Source organism: Ochlerotatus camptorhynchus, unplaced genomic scaffold (genome assembly GCF_037179485.1).
Source record: "Ochlerotatus camptorhynchus isolate MF236.1 unplaced genomic scaffold, CSIRO-AGI_Acam_v1.1 ptg000136l, whole genome shotgun sequence".
Lineage (NCBI taxonomy): Eukaryota > Metazoa > Arthropoda > Insecta > Diptera > Culicidae > Ochlerotatus > Ochlerotatus camptorhynchus.
The window spans coordinates 1,111,911-1,138,229 of NW_027040626.1; the positions used below are offsets into that span (position 1 = coordinate 1,111,911).

At 39.7% G+C, this 26,319-nt stretch overlaps 1 protein-coding gene across 2 annotated transcripts in view; it reads right to left on the reverse strand.

Annotated features, from left to right (window-relative positions):
• The window catches only part of plum, a 121,523-nt gene that overhangs the window by 47,242 nt on the left and 47,962 nt on the right, over window positions 1-26,319 (reverse strand). The window contains exon 2 of one of the 2 annotated variants that reach the window (XM_065220913.1): window positions 24,129-24,184. The exons of the other annotated variant lie outside the window; for it this stretch is intronic. Within the exon in view, the coding sequence (XP_065076985.1) occupies window positions 24,129-24,180 (52 nt within the window). The 5' untranslated portion in view covers window positions 24,181-24,184. The remainder of the gene's footprint in view (window positions 1-24,128; window positions 24,185-26,319) is intronic. 2 annotated transcript variants of the gene reach the window in all.

A 26,319-nucleotide genomic window follows, 5' to 3' on the forward strand; every position in this document is an offset into this window, starting at 1 on the left:
CCAGAAACACTAATGTTGGCTTGCTGAACAGTTGATTGAGCATGATCATAAGACATCAGTGGCTTGAATCATTAATAACTTTTGTTCCTTACATTTGATCGAAAAGTGGCCTTCAACAAAGTTGTAGCTGAAACAATTTCTACAAGCGCAGGTATCATTTTTTAAAGTAGAGTGATATGGTGAATTGGTGTTTAGACATGAACAAAAAATTTAGTTTTCCTATAGTATTTTCCATATAAACTTCAAATTGTTTGTGCCATGTCAGTTTCTTACCAAATTAATTCAATTTTTGGGATGCTAATCAGGACCCGATTTGGAACCGTTTGAGCACTGTGGAGCGAAAATGTAAAATTTTGTATCAGTATATTGGACATGTTTTGTTGCTACGGACATTGTATCGTTCGTGGTTGATCAAGTAGATCATGTGATCTGAACTCCAACAGCCCAACAACTTAATTAGGAAAACCTTGAACATCTTTATATTCGTGAAAATTAATCAAATATTCGTAGATTGATACATTCCATGAATCTGTTTTTGCATGTGTTATTGCTTTAGTTCGAACAGAACATTACAACTTTTGTTTACAAAAGCACATAGGCCATTTTCAATTGATGGTCGAAAATTATGCATGTCGTTTTGGATTCAATTGACAAATCCATGTTTCAATCGACCACCGTGACGCTGCAATCGCAGCGGTGATAAGTTCGAAATAATGTGTCAAACTGAATACATTTTTGAAATTTCAACCAAAAAAATATTATTTTCTATTTATTCTAGCGAGTTTCTGTGGAAGTCAAAACATGATCCGAACAAAAAAGTAGTACTCGTAATAATGGTATATAATGCTGAATTTTATCGTGCTTTGTTTCGAAAATATCTTCCAAATAAACAAACATCATCCAAATCACCCGAATCGTCCACCGTCTAAATCTATTGTCACTTAAAAATTAATTTCAGTCGGTGTATTAATCAGCAGATTAAATCGTTTTTCGTCTGGTGCTACACCGAGCAATCGGCCTATTTAATAGTTTTTCGTCGATTGATTTAGTCGGCCAACTTTGTCTGTTGTTTAATTGGCAGATGATTTCAAACCTTAACATGTTTTCAGTAATTTATAAGTCTTGAAGTAGCTTTTTATTTAAGAACAATGCATTACAAAATAGTTTTATGCATTTTGTACAAGATTCATCCATGCTGACAAGAAATTTTCATGAAATTACATATAAATTAAATAATTTTGCAAACAATCAATGAAATTTTCAAGGGCTGTCACAGACTTATCACCGTCGGTTAGTGCTTATTCCTGCCACCAGGCGCGCATGAGTTTAAGTTGGATTTCTCAATAGGGCAAATCCTTTTCAAATTGTTCGGTGGAATACACATGTGTTTGAATACAAATCCATGTATTTGAGAAGTTTGCATCCGTCGTTTGAAGTACCGTTCCGTTGCCGTGGTGACGCCAAAATAATGTTACCTAAAAGAACGGGATAGGGTATGAAAGTGAAGAGAAAATGAATATGAATAATTTACCACAAAAGGAAGCAAAAAATATTATAAAGATCAAGGTCGTTGATTCACTTCCCGCTATTTCTGCGGTGACTGAAATTGCACTATATATGCATATGCACACCACTGCAGTGGCATATCAGCGTTTTCTTTCCGAGGAGAAACGGCTGCTGTTGTTACTGCCGCAAGGTGTAAACTGTGCCACCACTACTACATGCTTAAACTTAAGATGACTAGCTGTAGTGGGCATTCCTTATGCATGTGACCTGAAGCATCGAAAAGATAATTTCAGTAATTAACCTATTATGCATGTAATTTCAATATATTACCATGATGGTTGTCACAATTTGCACTGATGTTACTAAAGGTCTCACACACGAAAAGCGGCACACATCGCGAATCGCATTGAATAGTGAAATTGATACTAGCATAACACAGCACTAAAAGTGCTTTTTGTAATTTTTTTTAAATTACAGAACACCTGAATGCTGAAATGCCAACGATTACCGACGAGCCTGCGCGGCACACTGCAAAGTGCTAAAATTTGAATCGAAAAGCAGCTTAGATAAACATAAACTGTTCGATTGTAGCTTCGGTATGGATTACCGTTAAGCGTTTCACGTGTTCTAGTGGCAAACATTATAATGGAGGCAACAAAATTCTGTCAAACGTTCATTGATGCTGATAATTGACCCATGTGTCCGTGAATTCAAATAAGCCATGCTTAACATAATTTTCTACTAAAATTAACCACACAAGCCAGGAAATTTGATTTACTTGGGGAAATTGGAAGAGCCTATCCAGAGCAGCCAGTAGACACTTCCGAAGAAAGCTGTGATACATTTCCTAGAGAAGTTAGAAAATACTTCCAAGAAAAGTTCGAATGGATTTCTGGGAGTGAGAAGACACAAGTAACGCTAGTCACAGGGACTTTTGGGGAAACCGCGAGAAACTTTCAGAAGAATTCAAGAGGCTTCCATCGGAGGTCAGTAGGAACTTCCATGAGAAATTGGACATAATTTCCGTTTCCAGAGGAATCCAGTAGGACTGTGGGACTTCTGTTGGATCGGAAAGTTTGAGGAAAATTCCGTTGTACGATAGAAGAAATTAACCGGAGAAAGTTTGAAGCAACATTCGGGGAGATTCTATCAGGGCAAGTAGGAAGAAACTTCCGTGCAATTGGTGTGAACTATACATACTGTAGATAAGTGGAGGCGAAGCGAAATAAGGATCTTTTCTGAATAAAAGTATTTGCTACTGGTGCTGGGTCAATTGTTTACGCAACACCACCACCAAATACTATTTCGCTTCCATACATACATTATTTTTGCGGTTCACTTTTCGCCTGAATAAATCAGCTCAATTGGTTTTAGGACAATTTTCATTAAAGAATGCCAACATCGAGCAGCAAACCATTTCTGGGAAAATTACTCTGTATAGAACGATCGATAAATTTAGAGAAATTTCCAGCGGAAGCTGTTGGAAGAGGTAGGCAAGAATTTTTAGAATAGCCAAAAAAACTCCCGGAGAAAATTAAAATAAACTACCGGAGGAAGCTGACCGACTTTGGCGGGAGATAAATACACCCGACCCTTTTTTACGCTGGTGCATTTATCCAATTTTCTTTTTCTGTGGTGAAGTTAGAAAACGTCCGTATTCTCGGCAATCAAAGCAGCGCGCGCTTTTGTGGACTTTTCTAGACGTAACGCTTACATATGCAGTGTTTGTTTGTTTACATTCATCTGCTGCATGTTGTGCTATCCATTCCAATTGATAGAATTGTTCAAAACTGGGTTAAAACTCTTTTACAACGCCCCAAACTTCACAGGTGAGTGTGACTATTTTGTTTTCCTCTGTTCGGGACATAAATCCACTGCGACCAGTTATTTGATCGATTGTGGTATATCCCGTGTCCTTTGTTTAGTGCATGTCGTATTACTCCATCACTATTGAGAAATGAAGAAGTAATCGGTTTTGATACAGTTGTCATTCTTGTCTTTATCGCAAGGATCCAACTTTAATTGTAAGGTCCCGCTCTTTATACCCTTTGGAGTGTTGGAACACCCTCCAAAGGCGCGTCCCTTTTGCATTCAAAACCGGATTCCTTAGCAACAAAATCAAGCAATAATACCGATAATGACCATGCATCAGAATCCTAGTCATAACCACTTCACACTGGAGAACAGCGAATAAAAGATTAGGAATTACGCAGATGATAAATAACTACCTAACTCATTTTTTTTCCTTGTTTCAAGATCATCCTCGGTGGACAAAGCCGAGTCTTGTCACTATCAGCAAGGCATACAAAGTAAAAAGGACTAAGATGTGTTCCTTTGATTAGAAAACAATTCTGTTCCCCTAGTTTGAAGTAGTTCGAACCAGGTGGTAGATCTTAATGCCAGTAACGTACCACGAAAAGGTGATCTACCAAGCGCTACTGGGTAAGAGTGTGACTAGTATCGGCAGCCTCGTTTTCTTCGGAAACCTTTCCATTTGAATTGCATGTTAATCTGCTGTTTTATTACCGGAAACTCGAAATCAGCAGTATTTAGTAGTGCATATGTTTCATTTCAAGAAAAACCTGGCAAAATACGTTTGCTCATTCGTAAAAACCTTTGAACAGATTGAAGCTGAAAGGCTAAGGAACCGTTTGAATACATTTAGCGAAGTGTTTTGGTGAGACAACACAGTGAAATTACCGTTAACATTTTGGTTACCGAAAACAGTCCATGGGCGATATTTACATTATCATATTTATCTTTGATTTTGTTTCTAATTGTTTGAAATCAGTTGCATCAAGCTTGGTTTTAATTGAAAATCGAAAAAAAAGGAAAATAGGATCGCGTAAGGGTTGGATGCATCCTGGAAAAGTCATGAGAAGTCGGAAGAAACTTTCAGAGAAAGTTTAGATAAACTTTCAGAGGAAGTCAGCAGACACTTCGGGAGCAGGGTTTCTGAGGTAAATTTCATATTTCGCGATTTTCGTGGATTTGTAGTTTGAAATCTTCCAGGTTTTATAAAAATTCATTCAGTTTTATTCTGTTTTCCATTATTAATAGCAAAATATTTTGAAGTAAGATTAAGATGCTTGCACTTTGAACTTTTATATTGGAATATAAATTTGGAAATGTAGTATTTAATAGGGTGATACTTTCCATAATCAAATTCCATGATGTCACCCCGCCAAATTTCTACATGTTGTTCTTTGTTGTAATAGCGACATTATGTAGAAATAATGAAATAATGAATTAACAATGAATTTTACCATACATTATCAGGTTGGTTTTCCAGCATCCCATACGATTGAAGGCGGCTCGCTCTCTGATGGAGAGTGCTGTCAGAATCAATACGAAGCACCCCATTAAATGCAATATTGCAATTGAAATCTGCATAATGTGTTACATCATCGACACGCATTTTTACATCACTTTATGTAAAAGTTAACCTAACTAATGTTGAGAACTTGTAACGAATCCGTAAGTTTCAGAACAACAGAACCTCCTCTAATTTTGCCGTCAATATTAATCGGAACTTCTTATTCCTTCGTCATATTTTCTTGTGAATTTATTAAATGAAACTGTATTAACATTTAAGCTGTTTCTTATGTAGGGTGTCTACTTATTTTGCTAAATAAAATTTCCTGATTATTCCAGGTTTTTCCAAAATTTTATGGATAATTTCCATGTTTATAAGAAACCTGTTATCTAATAGCGTTAAAAAATATTTTTGGTAAAACAACAACTTTTTACCACAAACGATTTCAAGATATGACAATCAGTTTTAAGAGAACAGTTTTACAATAAAATCCATTAAAAGTTTAAGTTTAACATTCACTTAAGTCTAAGATCTCATAAAATATCAAAAACTTAAAGTTTCAAACTCCTAGTCCAACATCTAGAAACTTTTCAAAGTGTTAAAATCCCGAAACTAGAAGAATTCTATTTGATTAATTTCAAAGTTCGGCATTTCAAATATTTTAGCTAGTTTTGGAATTTGAAAACTTCTCACGTTCCCTAATCTTCTTCCTAACCCTAGTAGCACGCTTATCAAAAATCGGTTGTATAAACTTCTATTTGTCTTATTTCATTTTAAACAGGTTGCTGCAACTTTTCGCAGCATAATTGTGCTACTTGGGAATCCGGAAAATTTAATTTTAAATAAAACACCCTGAAACGGGAAGATTTTTTCTAAACCCAAGATCATATAATTGTCGAAGCATAAAAAATCTAAGCCTCAGAATTTCGATTTTTTTCCCAAACAATGAATATTGATCCTTTTTCTGTGTCCAGCATTTTTTTTTATCGAAAAATTGATTTTTTTTATAATTTCCTTCACATTACTCTTGAAAATCTTCTGCAGAACACTCTCTGGATTAACTCTGCAATGCTCTTCATATTACTAATAATTCTAGAAATTCTCCGAAAAATACACCTGAAAAAAACACTTCGGCATACACTGTATTCTCCTGAAATTCCCATTGAATTATCAAAAGAATTCCTTTTTAGTTCTGCTCAGAATTCCCTTAAGTTCTTTATTTATTCATGACTTAACATAAACAGGCGTCATTGGCCATAATGATGTAACCTAAGCTAAACATAAAAATTACTAAAACTTAACATCAATAAGTCAATAGTCATCTCGTAAAAAATGAACATTGCTAGACAAACTAAACTGATCTAGAAAAAAAAAACGAATCAAAACCTACGGCGAAGCAGCTGGCGAGTCAGGTCAAAGTCAAATAGTGCGGAGATCCTATTGAAGAGTCTCCGTAAACCACCGATTGCGCTGAACATGCTATAATTAGTTCGTTGTATGGGCAGGCGCAGTATTGAATTATTTCGTAGGGCTCTGAGTTGAACATTGATGTCAATTTGCTCAAGGAGAACAGGGCAATCGGTGCGTCCTTGCAAAATATCTGCAATTAGCAATGCCCTTGCTGTATCTCTTCGGACCGACAGGGGGAGCCCTGGAGCAGATGGATCAGTTGCAAACGCCTTTCGTAGCTAGGTAATCCACGGCAGTTTACGTAGCGCATATTTCACGAATCGTCGCTGAACAGACTCAACCCTTTCGACACCGTTGTTGTAGTGAGGAGTCCAGACAACCGAACAGTATTCTAATATGGAGCGAGACAAGGAGCAGTACAACGATTTAAGGCAGTAGATATCCGTGAAGCCTTTGGCAATCCTGAAGATAAACCCTAGAATTCTGGAAGCTTTGTCGACGGCATACGAGATGTGCTGCTTGAAAGAGAGTTGTTTATCCATAATCACACCTAGGTCCTTAATTAGGCTGACGCGCTCAATTTCAGTGCCTAAAAAAACATACTTGAACATAATAGTCTCTTTCTTGCTCGAAGAAGAGATAACCCAGCATTTGGACGCGTTAACTTCCATATGGTTCAGAATACACCAATCAGCAAATGCATTCAGCTGACGTTGAAGGAATCAAAAGTCTTCAATTGAGTGAATTCGAAGGTCATCTGCGTAAGATAATCGTGGTCCTTCAATTACCAGATTCACGTCGTTGAAGTAAATCAGGAAAATCAGCGGTCCCAGGTGACTCTCCTGGGGTATGCCGGATGTGGCAGCGAACATACGGGACTGGTGATCACCAAACAGTAAGATAGCAACAAAACCATAGCAAAAGGCAGCTGTGGATACCAAGCCTGTTCAGTTTTGCGATTGTTATACATACATACATACTGTTAAAGATGTAGGAAGTAAGGCACAGCGAGTTAGTGGCAGTGGAGCGACCAGCCATGAAACCATGCTGGTCGATACTAATATACGGCTTACAGTGAGCGAGTAACGGTTCCATATAAACGAGTTCGAACAATTTAGCAACAGCACTAAGCGAAGTGATGCCACGGTAGTTGCCAACGTCCTGTTTGCTGCCTTTCTTGTGTACTGGAAACATGTGCGCTAGCTAGCAATAGGATGGGAAAACGCCGACGTCCACGGACCGTTGAAAAACGTGCAGCAGTGGAGACAAGTGCGTTTTGAGGAACGCCGATGGAATTCCGTCAGGACCCGGATTGTACGACGACTTGGGTTTCGAGGAAGCCCTGGAAAACACCTTGGGATTGATATCAATTCTGCTCATGGTTTGGCCAGAGAGTGGTATGTAACTGGCAGCCAGTCGGGCATAGTCGTCACTTAGTCTCTCGTCCGTGAAGACACTAGCAAATTTTTCAGAGAACAGTTGACAGATATCTTGCGTAGATGAGGCCACGTTACCATTATGTATCATAAAGGGTGATACGGTCAAAATTTGGTCAATATCAACTTGACGTATTTCTTTCAATTTTGCATTTAAAAAACCTGAACACCCCTCATTTTGAAGGTGTGTGTGTGTAGAATGTTGCTCTTATTTTGATTTTGGAATTCACTCTTCAGTTGTCAAAATGCCGTCCAAGCAAGAAGAGCAGCGTATCAAAATTTTGCTCGCGCATCGCGAAAATCCGAGCTACTCGCACGCAAAGTTGGCAAAATCGCTAAAAGTTGCCAAATCAACCGTTACAAATGTAATTAAAGTGTTTGGGGAACGTTTGTCGACAGCCAGGAAGTCTAGATCGGGGGGAAATCGAAAACCGGAAGCCACTGAGACGACAAAGAGAGTTGCCGGTAGTTTCAAGCGAAACCCTAACCTCTCCCTCCGAGATGCCGCAAATAAGCTGGGTGTATCGTCTACAACCGTGCATCGAGCTAAAAAACGAGCCGGACTATCGACTTAGAAGAAGGTAGTGACTCCAAATCGCGATGATAAACAAAATACGACGGCCAAAGCGCGATCCCGGAGGCTGTACACGACGATGCTGACGAAGTTTGACTGCGTGGTAATGGACGACGAAACCTACGTCAAAGCCGACTACAAGCAGCTTCCGGGACAGGAGTTTTATACGGCAAAAGGAAGGGGAAAGGTAGCAGATGTTTTCAAGCACATGAAACTGTCAAAGTTCGCAAAGAAATATCTGGTTTGGCAAGCCATCTGTACCTGTGGCTTGAAAAGCAGCATTTTCATAGCTTCCGGGACTGTCAACCAAGAAATTTACGTGAAAGAGTGTTTGAATAAACGTCTGCTGCCTTTCCTGAAGAAACACGGTTGTTCCGTACTGTTTTGGCCGGATTTGGCATCTTGCCATTACGGTAAAAAGGCCATGGAGTGGTACGCCGCCAACAACGTGCAGGTGGTTCCCAAGGACAAGAACTCTCCCAACACGCCAGAGCTCCGCCCAATTGAGAAATACTGGGCTATTGTCAAGCGGAACCTAAAGAAGACCAAAAAAACTGCTAAGGGCGAGCAGCAGTTCAAGGCAAACTGGCTTTCTGCGGCGAAGAAGGTGGACAAGGTGGCTGTACAAAATCTGATGGCAGGGGTCAAGCGTAAGGCCCGGCAATTCGGATTTGGAAAAGCGAAAGCCTAACTGAATATTTTTCCTGAATTTTATACTAATTGAACTTGAAAAAGAAATTTAATTTGATTTTTTAAATAAACGATTTCACCGATTTACACGCGTTTTCCCTTGACCAAATTTTGACCGTATCACCCTTTAGATGACGGCAAATCAGCTTCATGACGTTGGTCGTTGACAAACTTCCAAAAGTGCTTGGGAAGTGATTTAAGCTTTCTCTGCAATCCACGTCGATACTGAAAAAAGCACCGTTTCGCAACTCGTTTGTATTCGTGATTGATCCTGACATAGTGACGTTGAAGGGATATTGTGCGGTGCTTGGTGAACTTCCTCAGAGCGCCTCTCTTTCTGGATTTCAGTCGACGAAATTCGCTCGTATGCCATGGTAGATGGGTCGTATGATGATGAATCTTTTTCGGAATGTGTCTGTCAATGATATACATATGTATGCCAAGACATTGGAAATAGTTTGAGCGGCGGACTCAATGTCAACGGTGTCCAGAGTCGAGTTTCGAACGCCTTTGGATACGGTTGTGTGTTAAGTTCGTTCTCTGTTTTGTGCGTGCATTCGCTTTCATAGTTTTCGGCTGCTTTTGCCGGATTAGCGCTGGCACTCTGCCTCCCGGACGGTTATACGTGTGTGAGTGGTGGTTTTCTCGCTTTCCGAGAAGTTTTAGAATCGAGAAAGAAAACATGATTCATCATGTTTGCAAAATTGCAAGCATCAGAAGATTTGGCGCTGCGTGGTTTGATTGTTTCTCCCGGACCAGAAATTTGTGGCATCGCGAGTGAAAATTTTAATTTCTGTTTATTTACGCGGTGATGAGAACAGCGCTGATCTATTGTTAGGGTTTTGCGATGTGCATTGCTTTTGTGCACGAAGTGACTTGAAAAAGAAAAGTGATATTTGGTTGTTGTGTGGAGAGAAAAATATGCGTGGAAGCATCGGGAATGCGCTCCCGGGTGAAGTGATTTGGTGAGTACGTTCCAGTTGAAGATTGTTGACAAGTGTATTTGTGGTGATGCAAATTATGGTTTAGATGACGCATGGCTTCAAACATTTTGTGTATCCAAATAAAACATATTACATACTAAATACGTACAGGGCATCGTCTGCTGACCATTGCCGCGGGTATATCGTGGGAGTCCCAGGTACCCGGTTCAAGCTTTAGTTGGCGGCGGTGGCTCTTCTTGACCTTCTACCCCCTGAGTAGTTAGTGTGAATAAGGGCGTCTATGTGATGTTTTGCTGTACCTGTTGTGGACATCTAGTGCATCCTGTTCCCTTAACTTGTTGAAGAATTGCCACGCAGCGCCAAATCTTCTGATGCTTGCAATTTTGCAAACATGATGAATCATGTTTTCTTTCTCGATTCTAAAACTTCTCGGAAAGCGAGAAAACCACCACTCACACACGTATAACCGTCCGGGAGGCAGAGTGCCAGCGCTAATCCGGCAAAAGCAGCCGAAAACTATGAAAGCGAATGCACGCACAAAACAGAGAACGAACTTAACACACAACCGTATCCAAAGGCGTTCGAAACTCGACTCTGGACACCGTTGACATTGAGTCTTGCCTCAAAAGTTACCCTTTTTGAAGTACTAGTCTTCACAACATAAAGGGCACCATTACGGAGCATGAGATTTGATCAAATTATTCGCAGTTCTACTTGTCCAACGCCCCCGGCTGGGTGAGGGATAGAGGATAACACACACACACACTCAATGTCAACGGTGTCCAATAAGTCGTCCTATTCTAAACTGGATAGTAACTCGGCGATACTACCATGGTCGGCGTTACGAAAATCGTAGGAAAAGGTGGCGGGTGAAATATTAAAATCATGCATCAGCTTAGTACTTAACGTCACCAGTAGCGGCGGGTGGTGCCGATCCAGTCTCACCAGAGGAGTGGGCGCTTCGCATAAGAAAGGAGCTATGTCCTGGGCGGTTACAAAACAAAGATCCAAACTGCGGTTGTTCTGGTTGATAACATGATTGATTTGAGAAATAGTGGCTGAGCTGCAATTGTCAAGAAGGAGTGAAGTGTTGGAATGGATGACAGAGTGATCCATATCAGGATAGAGGAAACCGTTGCGATTTTTTTTCCATGAAATCCCCGGGAGATTGAAGTCACCAAACACAATACTTCATCGGTTGCTTTACTGGTATCCAGAACAGTGAAAACCGATTGGCAATAGGTTTCGATGAGGTCACGCTCGCGTATACGGTCGGGAGGAAAGTACACCGCACAGAGAAACAAGGTACGATCGCCCAGTTTGAACGACGTCCACACCTGCTCTAAGCATATCCATATTATGCTCCTCATAATTTCCTTGGAACTCTCTTCTGAATTTTCTAAAGATTATTGCTGGAATAGCATTTGAATACTCATCAGAATTTCTTAGAAATTTTCCTTAAAAATTTGTTGAAACTATCCTCGGAATTTAGAATTCACATCCCTTGGAATTGCCTTAAAATGGTCCTTAAAACTCTTTTAAAATACTCATGTGAAGAATTATTTTCAGATTTCAGGGATTTGATTATTAATCATAGGGTATATGTCCCTAACCTTGGTCTAATATGCAGCCTTCAATTATATTTTATGCCATATCTTATTTAATAATTGAGCTTCAAAAAACTTTTCACTGTCAACATGCAAGCTTAGATGTCCTTATTATTTGGATATTAACTAGACACGACGGAAAATTGTAAAACTCATCATTTTAACATGCAAACTCTCCAGGTACGTGGATGTATTGTCGGTCTACTGTGTATGTTTCTCGAAACTGACATTTGATTATGGGATTTTCCTACAGTAGTAAAAAGTTGCAGAGTCGTCGTCAACGCAAATTGTTTCACTAATACCAATATTAAGTCATAATATAAATTTCGTAGGCCATAATTAAAAACACTTCTCAAAATTACATCCCTAAAGTTCGGCCCATAGTTATAAAGCAGAAATAGTGTTCAATCTTCTAAATTAGCAATTGTAGTGAAAACTGAGACATAGATTTATTAGGCTAGTATGTTACAAAAAGGTAAGTCCTTTCAATTTATGAAATTAACAGGTTTTTTGTTGACCACCGCTGTTTAGATTTTCGTTAGTGCAATAAAACTGCAAGATCATGGCGCATAGAAATCGAAAAAATATGAAAATTTCACTGATCTTTTTCTTTAAAACAGAGCAATAAGTGTACTAATTTTGTCCCAAAACTAGGCAATTCTTTTACGGATTACAATTTCACAGCAGAGGTGGTATTAGCTTTTCATAAGTATTGTGTATTATTTCTGAATAAATTAGTTATTTGCTTGATAGACCGAAGTGAGGGGCTAGGCTGACATTACATCCCGTAGCCCTATTCGAGTTGATTTGCATTTCAAATTAAAATGCATAACTGTTTGAAAATAATGTTTCAGAAAAGGTAGGCCGCTTTAAGTCAATATAATATCATAATGCCAGGATGTTTTATTATGTTCACTAAACACTCAGAATGTATACTACCATGAACATAAATAAGTGAAGATGATACATTGTAATTTTTTAAGGTGTTAAAACGATACCCCCTTAGGTCAGTTGGCAATGGCGTAACTACGCAGGTAACTGGAGCAGGTCAAAAACAATACGTTTGAAATGCCATGTTGTAGTAATACAAATGGTATTTTAAGCAATGAAAACAGTTTTTTATTTGCCGTGGATTAGTATTTGAAGTCGCGGATTTCTTTTGCGAAATCAAAATTTGAATTTTGAATTTTGAAAATCTTATAACAGCCCTGGGAATCGTAATAATTGTCTGGTGTCAGTCAAAAAAAACTTTCAGAGCTAGCCAGGAAAAAACTTCCAGATAATGTCTACACTTCTCAGGAAACTGGAATAAACTTCCAGGAATCTTCCTGTGAAATTCAGTAGAAACTTCCTAGGAAGGTCAGAAGAACCTTCCAGAGGAAGTGAAATATAAAAATCCCAATAAACTGGAACAAGCTTCTACGGAAAAATGAAAGAGAGTTGCGGGAAAACTTTCAAGAAAAATCTATACAAAATTTCGGGAGTAGTCTTAAAACACTTTCAGGAGATTACAGAAAAGACATTCAGGATGATGGAAGAATCTTCCGAAAGAAGTTAAAACAAAACTGCTGGGGGACGAATCTTTCAAAAACATCAGAATAAACCTTCGGAGGAAGTTAGAAGAAACTCCTAAAAAAAGTCAAAAGAAGCTACAGTAGTTCATCACTGATTATTTTGAAGCTAAAAAATATAAACGGATATTCTATCGCGAGATTTTGATTTCTCGTGGAAGTGCAAAGGTGTTCTCGACTTTAATTAAAGCGAGTATTACGGCAACATATTCCTACCCATTCCTTTCTTGACCAGCATTCGGACGTGACCGACGCTGGTATTGCCTAGTTTTAGATCATCAGCATTTAAACTTTGAGGATAATTGCTAGTGCCAAGCAACGTCTATTGGTTCTATGTGTAATTACAGCTGCTCATGCTTTCAAACTATAAACGGATATTTAATTCTTTTCCATTCAGCATAAATCATCCCACAGTTTTATTTTGCTGCATTGAACATTATATAAACATCAGCATTCATAAATCATCACTAGTTAAAAGAAAGTTATTTTTCTTTCATTTTGAGATAACTACAAAAAATAAAATTCTTCGGTGGATCATGTGCAAACTAATTTTTCATTGATATAACAATCGCTCAAATTGATTCATATTCTGTAAAAATAAATAAGTGAAAAGGTTGACCCGTACTTAGTTTAAAAAATACACATACGTATAGTATGATTATTTAAACCCAATTTTTACAAAACCAAAGGTTGCACTCACTCACTCACTCAATTTTTGTCCAGTCCACAAATTGAAACTCGTATAACGAATTTGGTATCGAGAATCATAATATACATAAAATATGAACGATTCGTGCTTTGTAAATTAAACGTTGAAATAGTAAATAAATCATTAGTCAAAATGATTCAGCAGAGCAGAAACGTGTTAAATTCCCCTCCCCCAAATAGAGGTAAAGTGCGGGGTGGTCTTAGTTGCTCCAATCAATTTGCCTTCAAATTACGAGAAAAAGGCGTTTTGTACCATTTATTCCTATAACCTAAAAGTGACTGTCTGCAATAAAGCAAGCTCATTGCACACCACTAATTGGATTCGCTTTTCGATGCAATATTCCAAATCATTGATCTAATTGAAGTGAAAATCGTTGCATTTCAAATAGGTCTCCTCTAAACCAGAAGCACACGCTTTCAGCTCGCTCCTCCTGTTGCTATCAAATATTAGGTATAGTTGCATAGAGAACAACAATTACGTTCCCGGAAGTGATCCGCTATTTATTGTGAACCGTTATGAAAATAAATATCTTCTTCGCACTTTTCTGTTACGCACTGAATTTGTAGTCTTGTTGCTATTATTGTTATTGTATTCGTTTGCGCACAATGGAAAAGTGCGTGTAAAATTCTCTCAAGCCGAGCTCTCCATACACCAATAACGTTGCTTTTTCCGCTATCTTTGAGTCATTGCCAAATCTTTCAGCCTTATTTTTTTCGGTTGAAAGTCGAGAAGAGATTGCTCCACGCACTGCCGTGCGTAAAATGTTGATTTACGAGTACAGGTTGGCCGAAAAAGTTCATCAACCCCCCGCGAAATAGTTAGCTGGCTGATGCGTGCTGTGTGTGCTTCTTGTTGTTCTCTCTTCTAATTCTTCTCCGTCGGATCCACGGACGGGCCACGGGCGTCCACGGGAGAGCAACAACGAAAAGGCCACAATGTAAAAAGTATTAATTATGCGTGAGTCGAATTCGCATTCCATTATCTTATTATTATTTTCTTATTCGCAAACACCCGGCCGGTCAGTTGTTGATATTGGGGTTTGATACCGGTGAGCAGTGATGCCACATTTTCCATCTGTACCTAACCATCCTTTTTGATTTTTCAGCTTGAACAATCTGTGTAAATCTGTAGATTTTTCCCAAAATCTGTATAAATCTGTATCATTCCAGAAAAAAATCGGTAAATGTGGCATCACTGCCGGTGAGTGCGTGTGTTTGTAAGTTGTGGGACTTGACTTGAAGAAACTATCGGTTAGACCGGAGATCAGACCAATCACGGAAGGTGGAGAGCGCTGATGAAGTGGGTGATGGGAGGTAGGCTAAAAAGCTTCTAATAACCGGTCTCCCCTCTCTCTTTCTTCAATGACGGTAATCCGGTGCAAACAGGCCAAAAGGTAAGCTCTCTCACGCACTACCAAGCCAAAAAGTGCGTAGATCGAAGAAGTGTGGCGAACAATAGCCTTCGTAGCACCGACCGCGAACAAAAGTTGAATGGAATCGAAGAGCTTTACGCGTAGAGCGGAAATTCCATCCAACCGAAACGCGAAGAAAAAGATAGGAACGCGCACCACACGAATGATGATAGATTGGTACAGGGATATTACAAACATCATATACATTGATGAAGATTCCATCGATGAAGTGGTATTTTCCCACCAGTAACATCCTTCTGAGAAATGGGCTTCGTTTGGGTATAAATTGCAATTTGATATGATTTTTTCCATCTGCTAAAATTACATTTTTTTTTGCTTAGAGCGTTTATTATTTTCCAAATAGCCTACCTAACTTTTAGAAGAAGTTTTTGCAAATTTGTTCCGGAGTTTTTGGTATTATTTCAATAATTTAGTAGATTCCATCAATGATTCTTGGCCATTGTTGCAAGCACATTGATCTGATATGATCAGGAAAGTTGAAATATATGAAAAAGATGATCGATCTGAAAAAATTACCGGTTTTCTATTTAGCTAGAATATATATTGTACTCGAAAAAAAAATGCAACACTTTCTTTTGTGTATAACTTTTTATTGCAAGGGTACAAATTGATGAAATTTTGAGTAACACTACACTAGTAAAAATTCAATGCTAATTTTTATGTGTCCCACACATGAATGTTTGCAATATGATAAACAAATTATATATATGTGTCGGACACATAGTTCTTATGTGTACACATAAAATTCATGTGTAACCAAACATACTATTCATTTGACTCAAGAATTTAATGTGTACTTCAGAGTGGATTCTGTTTATGTGTGGACACATGAAAATCATGTGGAATTTTACATGGAAATTCGCCAATAAAAATGTGTCGAATTTTATGAGTGTAGTTTAAAGTGTAATGTTTTCATGTGCAAAATCGCGTCACAATCTGTCAAGTGGTTATCGATATGGCTTCCAAGCAAGAAGTGCTTCGGCAAAAAATTATGGGAGCGGTCATGGAAAATCCAGGCCAGTCCCACAGGTAGAGCGCGAATCAGTTTGGAATCGACAATTCGACCGTGTCCCGTGTGGTAAAATCGTTCAAGGAGACCCAGACAACCCAGCGGCCAGCTGGTAGCGGAAGAAAAGCGAAGACGACCGACCCCGTGAACGCAAGAAAGGTGAGGGATTACTTCAAGCGCAATCCGAACTTTTCGATTCGGAACGTGGCCAAGAAGGTTAATTCTTCCGTCTGGTTCGTCCAGCATGCAATGAAGCGGGTCGGACTTCATGTCTTTAAGGTAAGGAAGGCGCCTAACCAAACCGATAAACAGAATACGGTGGCCAAATCCCGCGCCAGGAAGCTGTACCGCGAGTAGTTGCTGCAGCCAAAATGCATCGTAATCGATGTTCTGGAGAAGTTCCGGAAGAAGAAGGTCGGCAAATTTGCCAAGAAGTACTTAGTGCGGCAGGCGATCTGTGGGTGCGGAAAATTCATCAAGCCGTACATAACGACCGGCACCACCAACGGCCAAATATATAAAGAAGAATGAATCCGGTCCTACGACGGTGATACTCTGTTTTGGCCGGATCTGGCATCGTGCCATTACGCGAAACCGGTGATGAAGTGAACGATGTTGTTTTTGTGCCAAAGGAGGCAAATCCGCCCAACTCGCCAGAACTTCACCCAATTAGAAAAATTATGTGCGATTATGAAGGGCAAGCTCCGCAAGAAAGATGGCGCAAGTGTTGCACCGGATTTGATGGGTAGCGTTAAGTCCAAGGTGCGGGCATTAAGCCTAAACCAACTTTGCAAAAAACATAGCTAATATATGTTTATTTATTCCTTGAGAGTTTCAAAAATATCCGGCTTAAAATGAAATTTAATGATCGTTTTTTGTCTGTTGCAGTTTTTTTTTCGAGTACAGTCTTTACATGAAATGTAAACTGCCTAAAAGAAGTCAGTCCGGTTTGTAATAAACGATGGAATCTTGTGCCAATTCAACTAATCGAAAGTAAACCACCGAATATTTCAAATTAAAAACTACACAAATCTTAAAAAAAAATAAACTAGAAGGATTCCCTGATCGACTGAAGAATGCTGTTTTAGTAAAAAAAAATTAGGTCTGATTAAATGGAAGAAATATTAAATATTATACTATTAGTGGATGAAAAATATGCCGACTCCGACTTCTTTAAAATATGTCTGTTGACTCCGACACCGAGGTAATATTTTTTGGAATTTATTTTATTGTTTTCATGGATTTATTGGCCCTTAGTACGGTTGTCACTTCTACAGAGTGAAAATGAAGTGAAGTGAGCTCAACCTTATTACGGGAGTAACGCAAGTGATAAAATAAGAAGAGTTCATCCGAAGAACTTGAATGAACTCGGTGCTATTATAGATGCCCACCATCTATCATGTCACCAATAATTCATCGGAAATCATGACACTTCTAGTGGATTTTTTTTTTCACCTTAGTTTTCAAAGGTGAAAATCAGTCACGCAAAATGAAGTTGGTTTAAATTGATTTTTGTTTTTCTGAAGGCATAAATAGCATCCTAACTTTAAATATGTATATGGATAAGTTTTAGTTGTCCATAGCTGATACTTACGTTGGACACAATTTGATCCTCAGAATACCTGAAATATTCGTAGAGGTCAGTTCATGAATCTTTGCTAAAGCTCTGTGTTTTTTGTTGAAATTTTTTTAAGGAGTTTGAAGTTTTAACCAGAATATGAATCTGGGGTGACACGGGACGGTTCGGTTACCCCCGAACGATAATAGGTAAAGAAGTGGCGAAGACTTCATGTCCAATAGGATCATCATGATGACCATTTAATGACCGTCAAGAGGGCATGTACTAAAAAATAGTTCATGTTACATTAACAGATTTTTTGGAAAAATACGGAGCTCTTAGCATAAGTTGGTATGAATAGGCAACTACCACGTATGTTTCAAGTCATCGAGAGGACCAAGATGTAACCTGCTTGCGCCCAATCCCAATCCCTCTTTTGTATGGAACGACAGTTTGCTGAATCAGTTGCTGTTACGTAATTTTGTATGCCCAAAATAAGTTGCAACACTTTTGACATCGTTTGTTGTCCCAATCCAATAATCCGCCCTTCCGGTAGTTACCTTTTTTGGAAAATCTGAATGAATGCATGATCATCGGAGAAACTGATGTGAATACTTGTTCTGCGTTGATTTTCGCATCGAATATATCCAGTAGGTTTTAAAAAATCTCCTTGGATTCCCTGAATAATCGAATGAGGCTGGATAAAGTGTGTTAGTTCCGATCAACACTTTCAAGTTTTAGTAAGGTATCCAAATACTTACAATTTTTCTGTATGTAATTATATTGGAACACACTGAGGGCGACCCCGGCGTAGTGGTTAACATCCATACCTCTCACGCCAAAGTCACGAGTTCAAATCTCACCCCCGGATAAGCCACGAATGACCCAAGAGTGTTAAAGTGACTATGATAATAATAATAATAATAATAATAATTGGAACACACTATAGTAGGAACGTACTATATAGCCACAACTGGTACATCTTTTTTCCAATACTTTATTTGTTAGGCTCAAATGTCCAAAAGAACTCCACGGAGCCGAGAGCCATTAAATAATTTTATATTTTCATTAAAGTATTAAGAGGGCCATAGTTTATGAGTTATTCTTACTCTTCCTTGGAGGCGACTTGAGTTTAGCTCCCGCTTTCATCCGTGCCCTCAACTTCCTTGCTTCTGCCAATTATTTTCCTTCGGCACCGCCAGCTGCTTGGCCTCCTCTTCGTCCTTTATCCACTCCTTCTCGGTATAGTCTACTATCCCGAATTTGTAGTAGTAATATATATACCTCGCATACCTGTAAGCATATCGAGGCCCAAGGTAGCTGGAAATTTCTCCCGTACTACACGCTTTACATCACCGTATTCCCCTAGCACCCATGCTAGATCGCTATCCTGAACTTTTGGTGGTAGGTCGTAAACTTTCACGTACTGAACGGTGCCTCCAACAGGTGACATGCGTACCTCGACAGATTTCCCATCAGCATAATGGAAAATTTATTGTTCACGGTTGTTTAGCAAACAATAAAGTATCGAATCCTCTAATTTGAACTTAATGAACATATATTTCCCCCCGCTACTCGATATGTAGCGATCATCTGAGTGGGATCCGCATCCAGCGATTTCACAAAATTCGAAATGTCTTCCATTGATGGTTTCCCCAATCCATGTGGGAAGCTGAATCTGATCGTCAGTTTTATTTCCACCGACATCTCCGCTAGTTGTTTGCTTCCAACGGGGTAACAGCAAAAGCGAAAGAACTTCAAACAATGAGCAAGCACCGCAACAATGAGTTGTTATCGAAAACAGACTATGACGTGACTCGCACCGAAAAAAACACACAGCTACTTGAGTCAACAGCTTCGGGCGAACTGAACTGGTACATTTACCCTACGACATTTTTTAAAGAAGATCACGACCGCGCATATTTCACATCCTATCCATCATTTGGGCGTCAGTTAACTCAAAGTGCAGGATATTTTGCAGGCTTTAAAGAATCTGCACACTTTAAATGGTCCTGGACCTGACGGAATTCTTCCAATATTTATGAAAAGTCCAGCAATAGATCTCACTGATCCATTGTCCTGGCTTTTTAATGTTTTATTTGAGTCCAGAAACTTCCCAAAAATATGGAAAAGCTCTTTCCTAGTGCCTATCTTTAAATATGGTCGAAAATCTAACGTACGTAGTTATCGTTGAATATCCATTAGGAGCCATGCATTAATTATGTTCCGCTAAATTGAGGAAAAATTTACCCTCTCTCCTCTGTTTTTTTTCCAATACCTAATGCATTACTTCTCACATGAGCATTCACCCGCCATCCTTCCTTAGAGCGTGACATAATATATGCATCACCCCTGTGAATAACTTAACAGCGAACAACAATACTGCGGTGAGATGACAAAATGGATTTCTGTCTGTGCCATACCCGAGCACCCGAGCAGGAATGACTATCTCGATACCCTAAATTGGCATGGATGAGCCTGACATAAGAGGTAAAATACCAAAAAAATGTTCCACAATACCATTCCAATACCAAATTATGATAATGCAACACCAAAAAAAAATTACTTACACCATCGGAGGTGCAAAGGGACAACGTGAAGTACTTCTATCCTGGGCGGCTGCTCGCTGTTGCCTTGACTTGCTTAATTTCCTTGTTGATGCTCCGCCGCCATGAGCCCCTGGGTCTGCCTCTGCTGCAATGTCCTGCCGGATTCCAATCCAGCGCTTGCTTGCAGATTTCGTTTCCACCCCGTCGAAGTGTGTGGCCGACCCACCTCCGCTTTCGCTCTCGAATTTCTGTTGCTATCGGCTTCTGATGACATCGACGATGGAGCTCGGCATTCGAGATCCAGTTGTGAGGCTATCAAGCACGAATTATATACCGCAGGCATTGGTTGATGAAGACCTGCAGCTTCTGAGTATTTGGATTTTGGTGCGTTGACTTACCTGGTTTGATCTCCATACGTTTCGTAAACTCACGGAGGCAGCCCTAGCCTTCTTGATTCGTACATCTATGTCGCTCTTGGTCCCACCGTCCGACGCTATTTGGCTGCCAAGATATTGGAAACTTTCGACCTCCTCCACAACTTGCCCCGCTACCGTAAAGTTGGAAGGGTTGCCCGTGTTGACATCCAACGATTTGGTCTTGTTGACGTTGATGGTGAGATCTGCCGCAGAGGAGCGTTTGGCTAGGTCATTGAGCTTACTCTGCATATCAGAGCGCCGTTGTGCTAGTAGAGCAACATCATCAGCTAAATCGAAGTTGTTGAGATGCTCCATGGTGATAGGCTGCCAAAGTAGCCCACGGTTCGGTACACGGTCAATTGCACCCACAATGATCTCTTGGATTACGATGAGGAACAGTAGCGGTGATAGTATACATCCTTGTCTCACACCAGCGAAAACCCTTATAGGGTCAGACAAGGCTCCGTTATGCAGAACTCTGCACGTGAAAGCCTGATACTGCGCTTCGATGAGGTTGACGATTTTATCCGGGACTCCCTTGCGTCTCAGGGCGCCTCACAGATTCTCGTGATTGAGTCGGTCACAAACTTTTTCGTAGTCAATGCATACCAAATAAAGGGACTCTTGGAATTCATTGACGTGCTCCAGGATGATGCGGAGCGTGACAATATGGTTAACACAAGATCTTCCGGCACGGAACCCTGCCTGCTGCCGCCGGAGAGTCACGTCGATCTTCTCCGGAATCCGATTCAGGATAACAGGAAGTCGCGGTGTCCCAGATATTACAGAATAGTTGATGCAACATTTGAGCGAATAGCATGGGGTCAGCTTTGAGCATCTCTGCTGGAATGCGATCGACCCCTGGAGCCTTGTTGGATTTCATGCTTCGGATAGCTGCTTCAATCTCCTGCAGTGATGAGGCCGCGGAATTGACGCGAGTGATGCGCCGCACCCTAGGCGGATCATGCCGAGATGTTGATGGCTGGTTGGCCGTCGAAACTTGAAGAAGTTGTTCGAAGTGCTTAAACCAGCGTTTCAGCTGGTCAGTGGGGTCGGTAAGCAACTGTCCAGTCGTGTCCTTCACTGGCATCCTCGGGTTCATCCTTGCTCCACTCAGGCGTCGTGAGATATCGTAGAGGAGGCATATCGCCAGTGTTTGCGGCTTTCTCCCCTTCGTCGGCCACATGCCTTTGGTATCCAAATATCAATTTTTGTTATTGCATGCATTTTTTTGTTATTATTCTTTGGTATTTTACCTTTTATGTCATGCTGATCAATATCAACTTTTGGTATCAGGTCAGAATTAGGTAATCATTAGTTATTTTCTCCTGCTCGGGTAAGTTTGTAAAATACCAAAAATAATACCTCAAAAATGTTCTACGAATAATGATGTATTAGTATTTAATAAATAACGGATCCCCAAACAGGAACGAATACCTCGATACCTTAAATTGGTATGGATTAGCTTGACAAAAGAGGTAAAATGTTCCCACAATATCATATTTTTCTTCTTTTTCCCGTTTCAAGTTTATTGCTTATCACATATTAGCTTATTGCATGCTCTCAACTTAGTGTTCTAGATATACTTCCACAGTTATTTATTGAGAGCTTTCGATGCCTGTACCATTTTACATTAGTATAATTATGTGGCAAGTACAATCATACTCTATGCTTTGGAAAGGTCGAGAAATTTTCCAACCCGAAAAATTCCTAGACCGGATCCGATCGGGAATCGAACTCAACCACCATGCCACTCAGCCACGCTTGAGCACGATATTGTTTTGTAGTTGTGATTTTACCGACTGAGCTAAAGGAGGCCCACAATATCAATTCAGTACCAAATTAAGCAAATGCAATACCAAAACAATACCTTTTGGTATCCAAATATATTTTATTGTAATTTAGAATGTATTTTGTATATTCTATTCTTTGGTATTTTACCTCTTATGTCAAGCTGATCAACACCAAATGTTGGTATCAGGAACAGAATTAGTTATTTAAGTTATTTTGTCCTGCTCGGGTAACCAATGTTAATTTGTTATTTAAAACGTTTTCTATTTTTTTTTTTCCTTTGGTTTGTTTTTTTCCGTCGATCTTGTTTTCCGTGCTGAGCACAAATGCCACCGACGTGCCGGGAAGGCAGCTCCCACACCTGGACCCTACCTATCGACCCATCAACTCATGAACCGGGGACCAACGGCTTTACTTCCCATCCGAAAGAAGGCGTGATCAGAGATGTTATGCCTCAGAACATCCCGGCGGCGCCGACTGGGATTGACTGGGTGAGAGGTAATCACGCTTACCACTACACTACCGGCGCCGTTCAAAAAAAAAATGTTTTCTAATACCAATTCAATAAGTCTTTTAGGTTTTATTGTCTAAAAACTGAACGATCACGTTTTGTTATTTTTATATTTATTTTATATTTTACAAAATAATTCGATAACTGTATAGTATCAAAACAAGGTTTTATATCACAAGCATACACAAATAAGATATCCAGTGGCATTTTCTTAACCTCAATCTACTTGTGCACCAACTCTCAAAACATAAACAATTATCAAAATATTGCTTGCAATGGATAGATATCGATCAAACTAGAAGATAAAGTGTATTTTTCAATCGATCCGAGTATGAATATGGCATTAAATCTGGTTTTGAAAGTTGGTGCACAAGTAAAAAGTGAGGTTACGCGACGCCACTGAAAATATCATACCAAATTAAGATATTCATATGTTATCGTTGCTTGCTCGGGATACGTCAGTTTGTTATCTCTCGGCAGTATAGGTGTATTAAGCAGTTCGTAACTCTAGTTAATATGGGGAAATGTTTGGGGATCGGGATGGCAATATTTATTTGCATGTGAAAAATTCTTACTACCTGAGACTTAGGACCAGCGAACAATGAATCCGGATTTGATCCGTTGCCGCAAATCTGACAGTTAGACAATAGATTTAGCTGGCACTTTGCCGCAACGTTTTAAATTCGGATGCATTAGGGAGTACACTTTAGATTGGGAAAGCTATGCAGGACAATATTGTCGCCATTCAAACTTGACCCGCCCAATGAAGTTGAAGACGGTTTAAATTTTCTCGTTTTACCTCGCAATAGATTTCTTTGAATTTCCTGAGTAAAATTTTCCAAGCGAATGATGGGCTATCCAACACATAGGATCGCTATTTTACAGACAATTAACAAACTGCTTAATACTATCGCTTAAGGGTAGAATGCTAATCACTTACAGGGAATAGCGCTCATTATTTCGATATCTCATCATGATGTAGAACGGATATTTGAGATTTATTCCGCAATCAGAGACCCCTTAACTGTCAACATTGTGTTGCCGTTCCGCCGGAGCCCGTGTGGGATGATACGCGAGTACTAATTACGAGAATACTTACAACAGCGTGGATGCACATCGTACGTAGCAGTTAATGCTAGGAAGAATGACATTTACCTGAAAGAAAAATGACGATAAAAGGTAACATGTTAGCTCTGTCTGCACACTTAACTCGGAGTGATTAATGCTCAGGTATCAAAACGAACAGCGGTAAATTTGCATAGTGAGTGTAATTTTTAATCGCGGTCTGAAATAACAGATAATCAGAGTTTATATGCATGCACATATGCTATATCTACTAGCGTCGACGACGTCGACCACTTATTCGTTTTAATTTTTATGAGAAAAGGCATATTCCGTAGAGGCTTTCATTCACAGAACTTATCATGGCATTTTGTTCCGCTGTCGGATGCCACACTGCAATCTGAGCTGTTGAAAGCCCGAGTGAGATATTTCAGAAGGTGACTTAAAACTTTACCTAACTTGTAAGATTAAACCACCGACATGCATCTAATTCACAGGTTCTACGAACTGCAACGACAGACTAGGTAGACTACAGATATCCACATACTAAAGCAGCAATAGCAGCTGATGGGAAGTAACGCGCGGGCACCTTGAGGGCTGACGGTGGACGGATACTTCACGAAAATTGAAGACTTAAATTACACACCTCGTTGGGCACCGTTCACACGCATCATTATCATTTGAATATATGTAGAGTAGATGGTTCACATAGTGCTCCTTTTAGAAGGCTCGTATTAAAGCGTGAGTCTTTTATAAACCGTTGAGGCGAGCCAAGTTGGAACATTACCCTCAACTTTGTGCACACTAGTTTCGTGCATTTTTACTGATTTTATTTCATACTGTCATGTGTGTCCAACGCAGCCCATCGTGACGGTATCGCAAAAGTAGGCAGCATTCGTTCTTTTTTGAATTTCATTCGTTTGCATTTCCTGTTTAGAGCTGAGTAAGAGTTGTAGGAAGTTTTTTTTTCACAACTCTGCAACCTAGGAATGATGTAGTATAGGGCTGGTATTTCCGTTTTGATAAAACTGCAGGTTGGCGTGAAATTTGTTTATGATTTGGAACTTTGAGAAAGGTTCTATCCATTAACCGATGATACTCATATTTTGTATTATAGGCCAGCGTTTCTCAATCTATGGATCGCGACCCACTGATGAGTTGCGAGCTGCCTTTAGGTGGGTCGCTGAAATTCAGACAACTTCGTTATATGTTTACAGAATTTCGTGGAGAATTTATATGAATCTAAAATTATCTTGTGATAATCCAAATTGAGCTTTTAAAAAATATTGTTTTATTGTTTTATTGGTTTTATTGGTAAAATGGTTTGAATTTGGAATTATTAAACATTTACAATTTTGTTGAGGGAAGGTCCATTAATTATGTCACACAAATTTGGCCCATTTTCAACGCCCCTCCCCCCTTTGTCAATTTTTTTGAATGGACCTTATTTTTTTATGGCTCGTCAGTTTCCAACCCCCCCCCCCTCCGATCCTCCCTAAAAGTGTGACATAATTAATGGACGATCTCTAATATATAAAGACTGTTCCAGAAAGTATAAGCACACCTTATTTTAACGGTCACTTTGAATATAATGAAATATTTCAACATGTTTTGGCTGCGTCATTTTGTTTGCTCATTTCATTTCTGAATGACATAGCATCAAAAAAGTGCTCAGTTTTGTGTTTCCTGTCAAAATGCGTGGTCTTACTCCGGAACAACGAAAAAGTATCGGGCACAAATGGTGCACTGTGAGCGGACTCTCCTTGAGAAAATTGGCCAAAGAAGAGGGTGTAAGCGTTGGAGCGGTACGAACTGCGATTAAAAAATATAAAGAACAGTGTACGTTTGAAGATGCGCCGAAGAGTGGCCGGAAATCCGGTTCTGTAAGTCCGGATATCGATAAAAAGATCAGGGATGCCTACAAACGAAAACCAGCGACTTCCGTTCGGGATGTTGCGAAAAAACTAGGGACCTCGTCGAGTAACGTCATGCGTGCCAAAGAAAGACTTGAGCTAAAAACATACCGGAAGCAGAAAAAACCCAAAAGGAACCCAAAACAGGCCGCGTCCGTGAATCCACGGGCCCGCAAACTCTACGATTCGTTATTGTGTCGAAATTCTGGGTGTATAATAATGGACGACGAAACGTACGTGAAACTAGATTACAAAACGCTTCCCGGACCACAATTCTATACTGTAAGCGAAGGCAAGGACATCCCCGAAACGGAG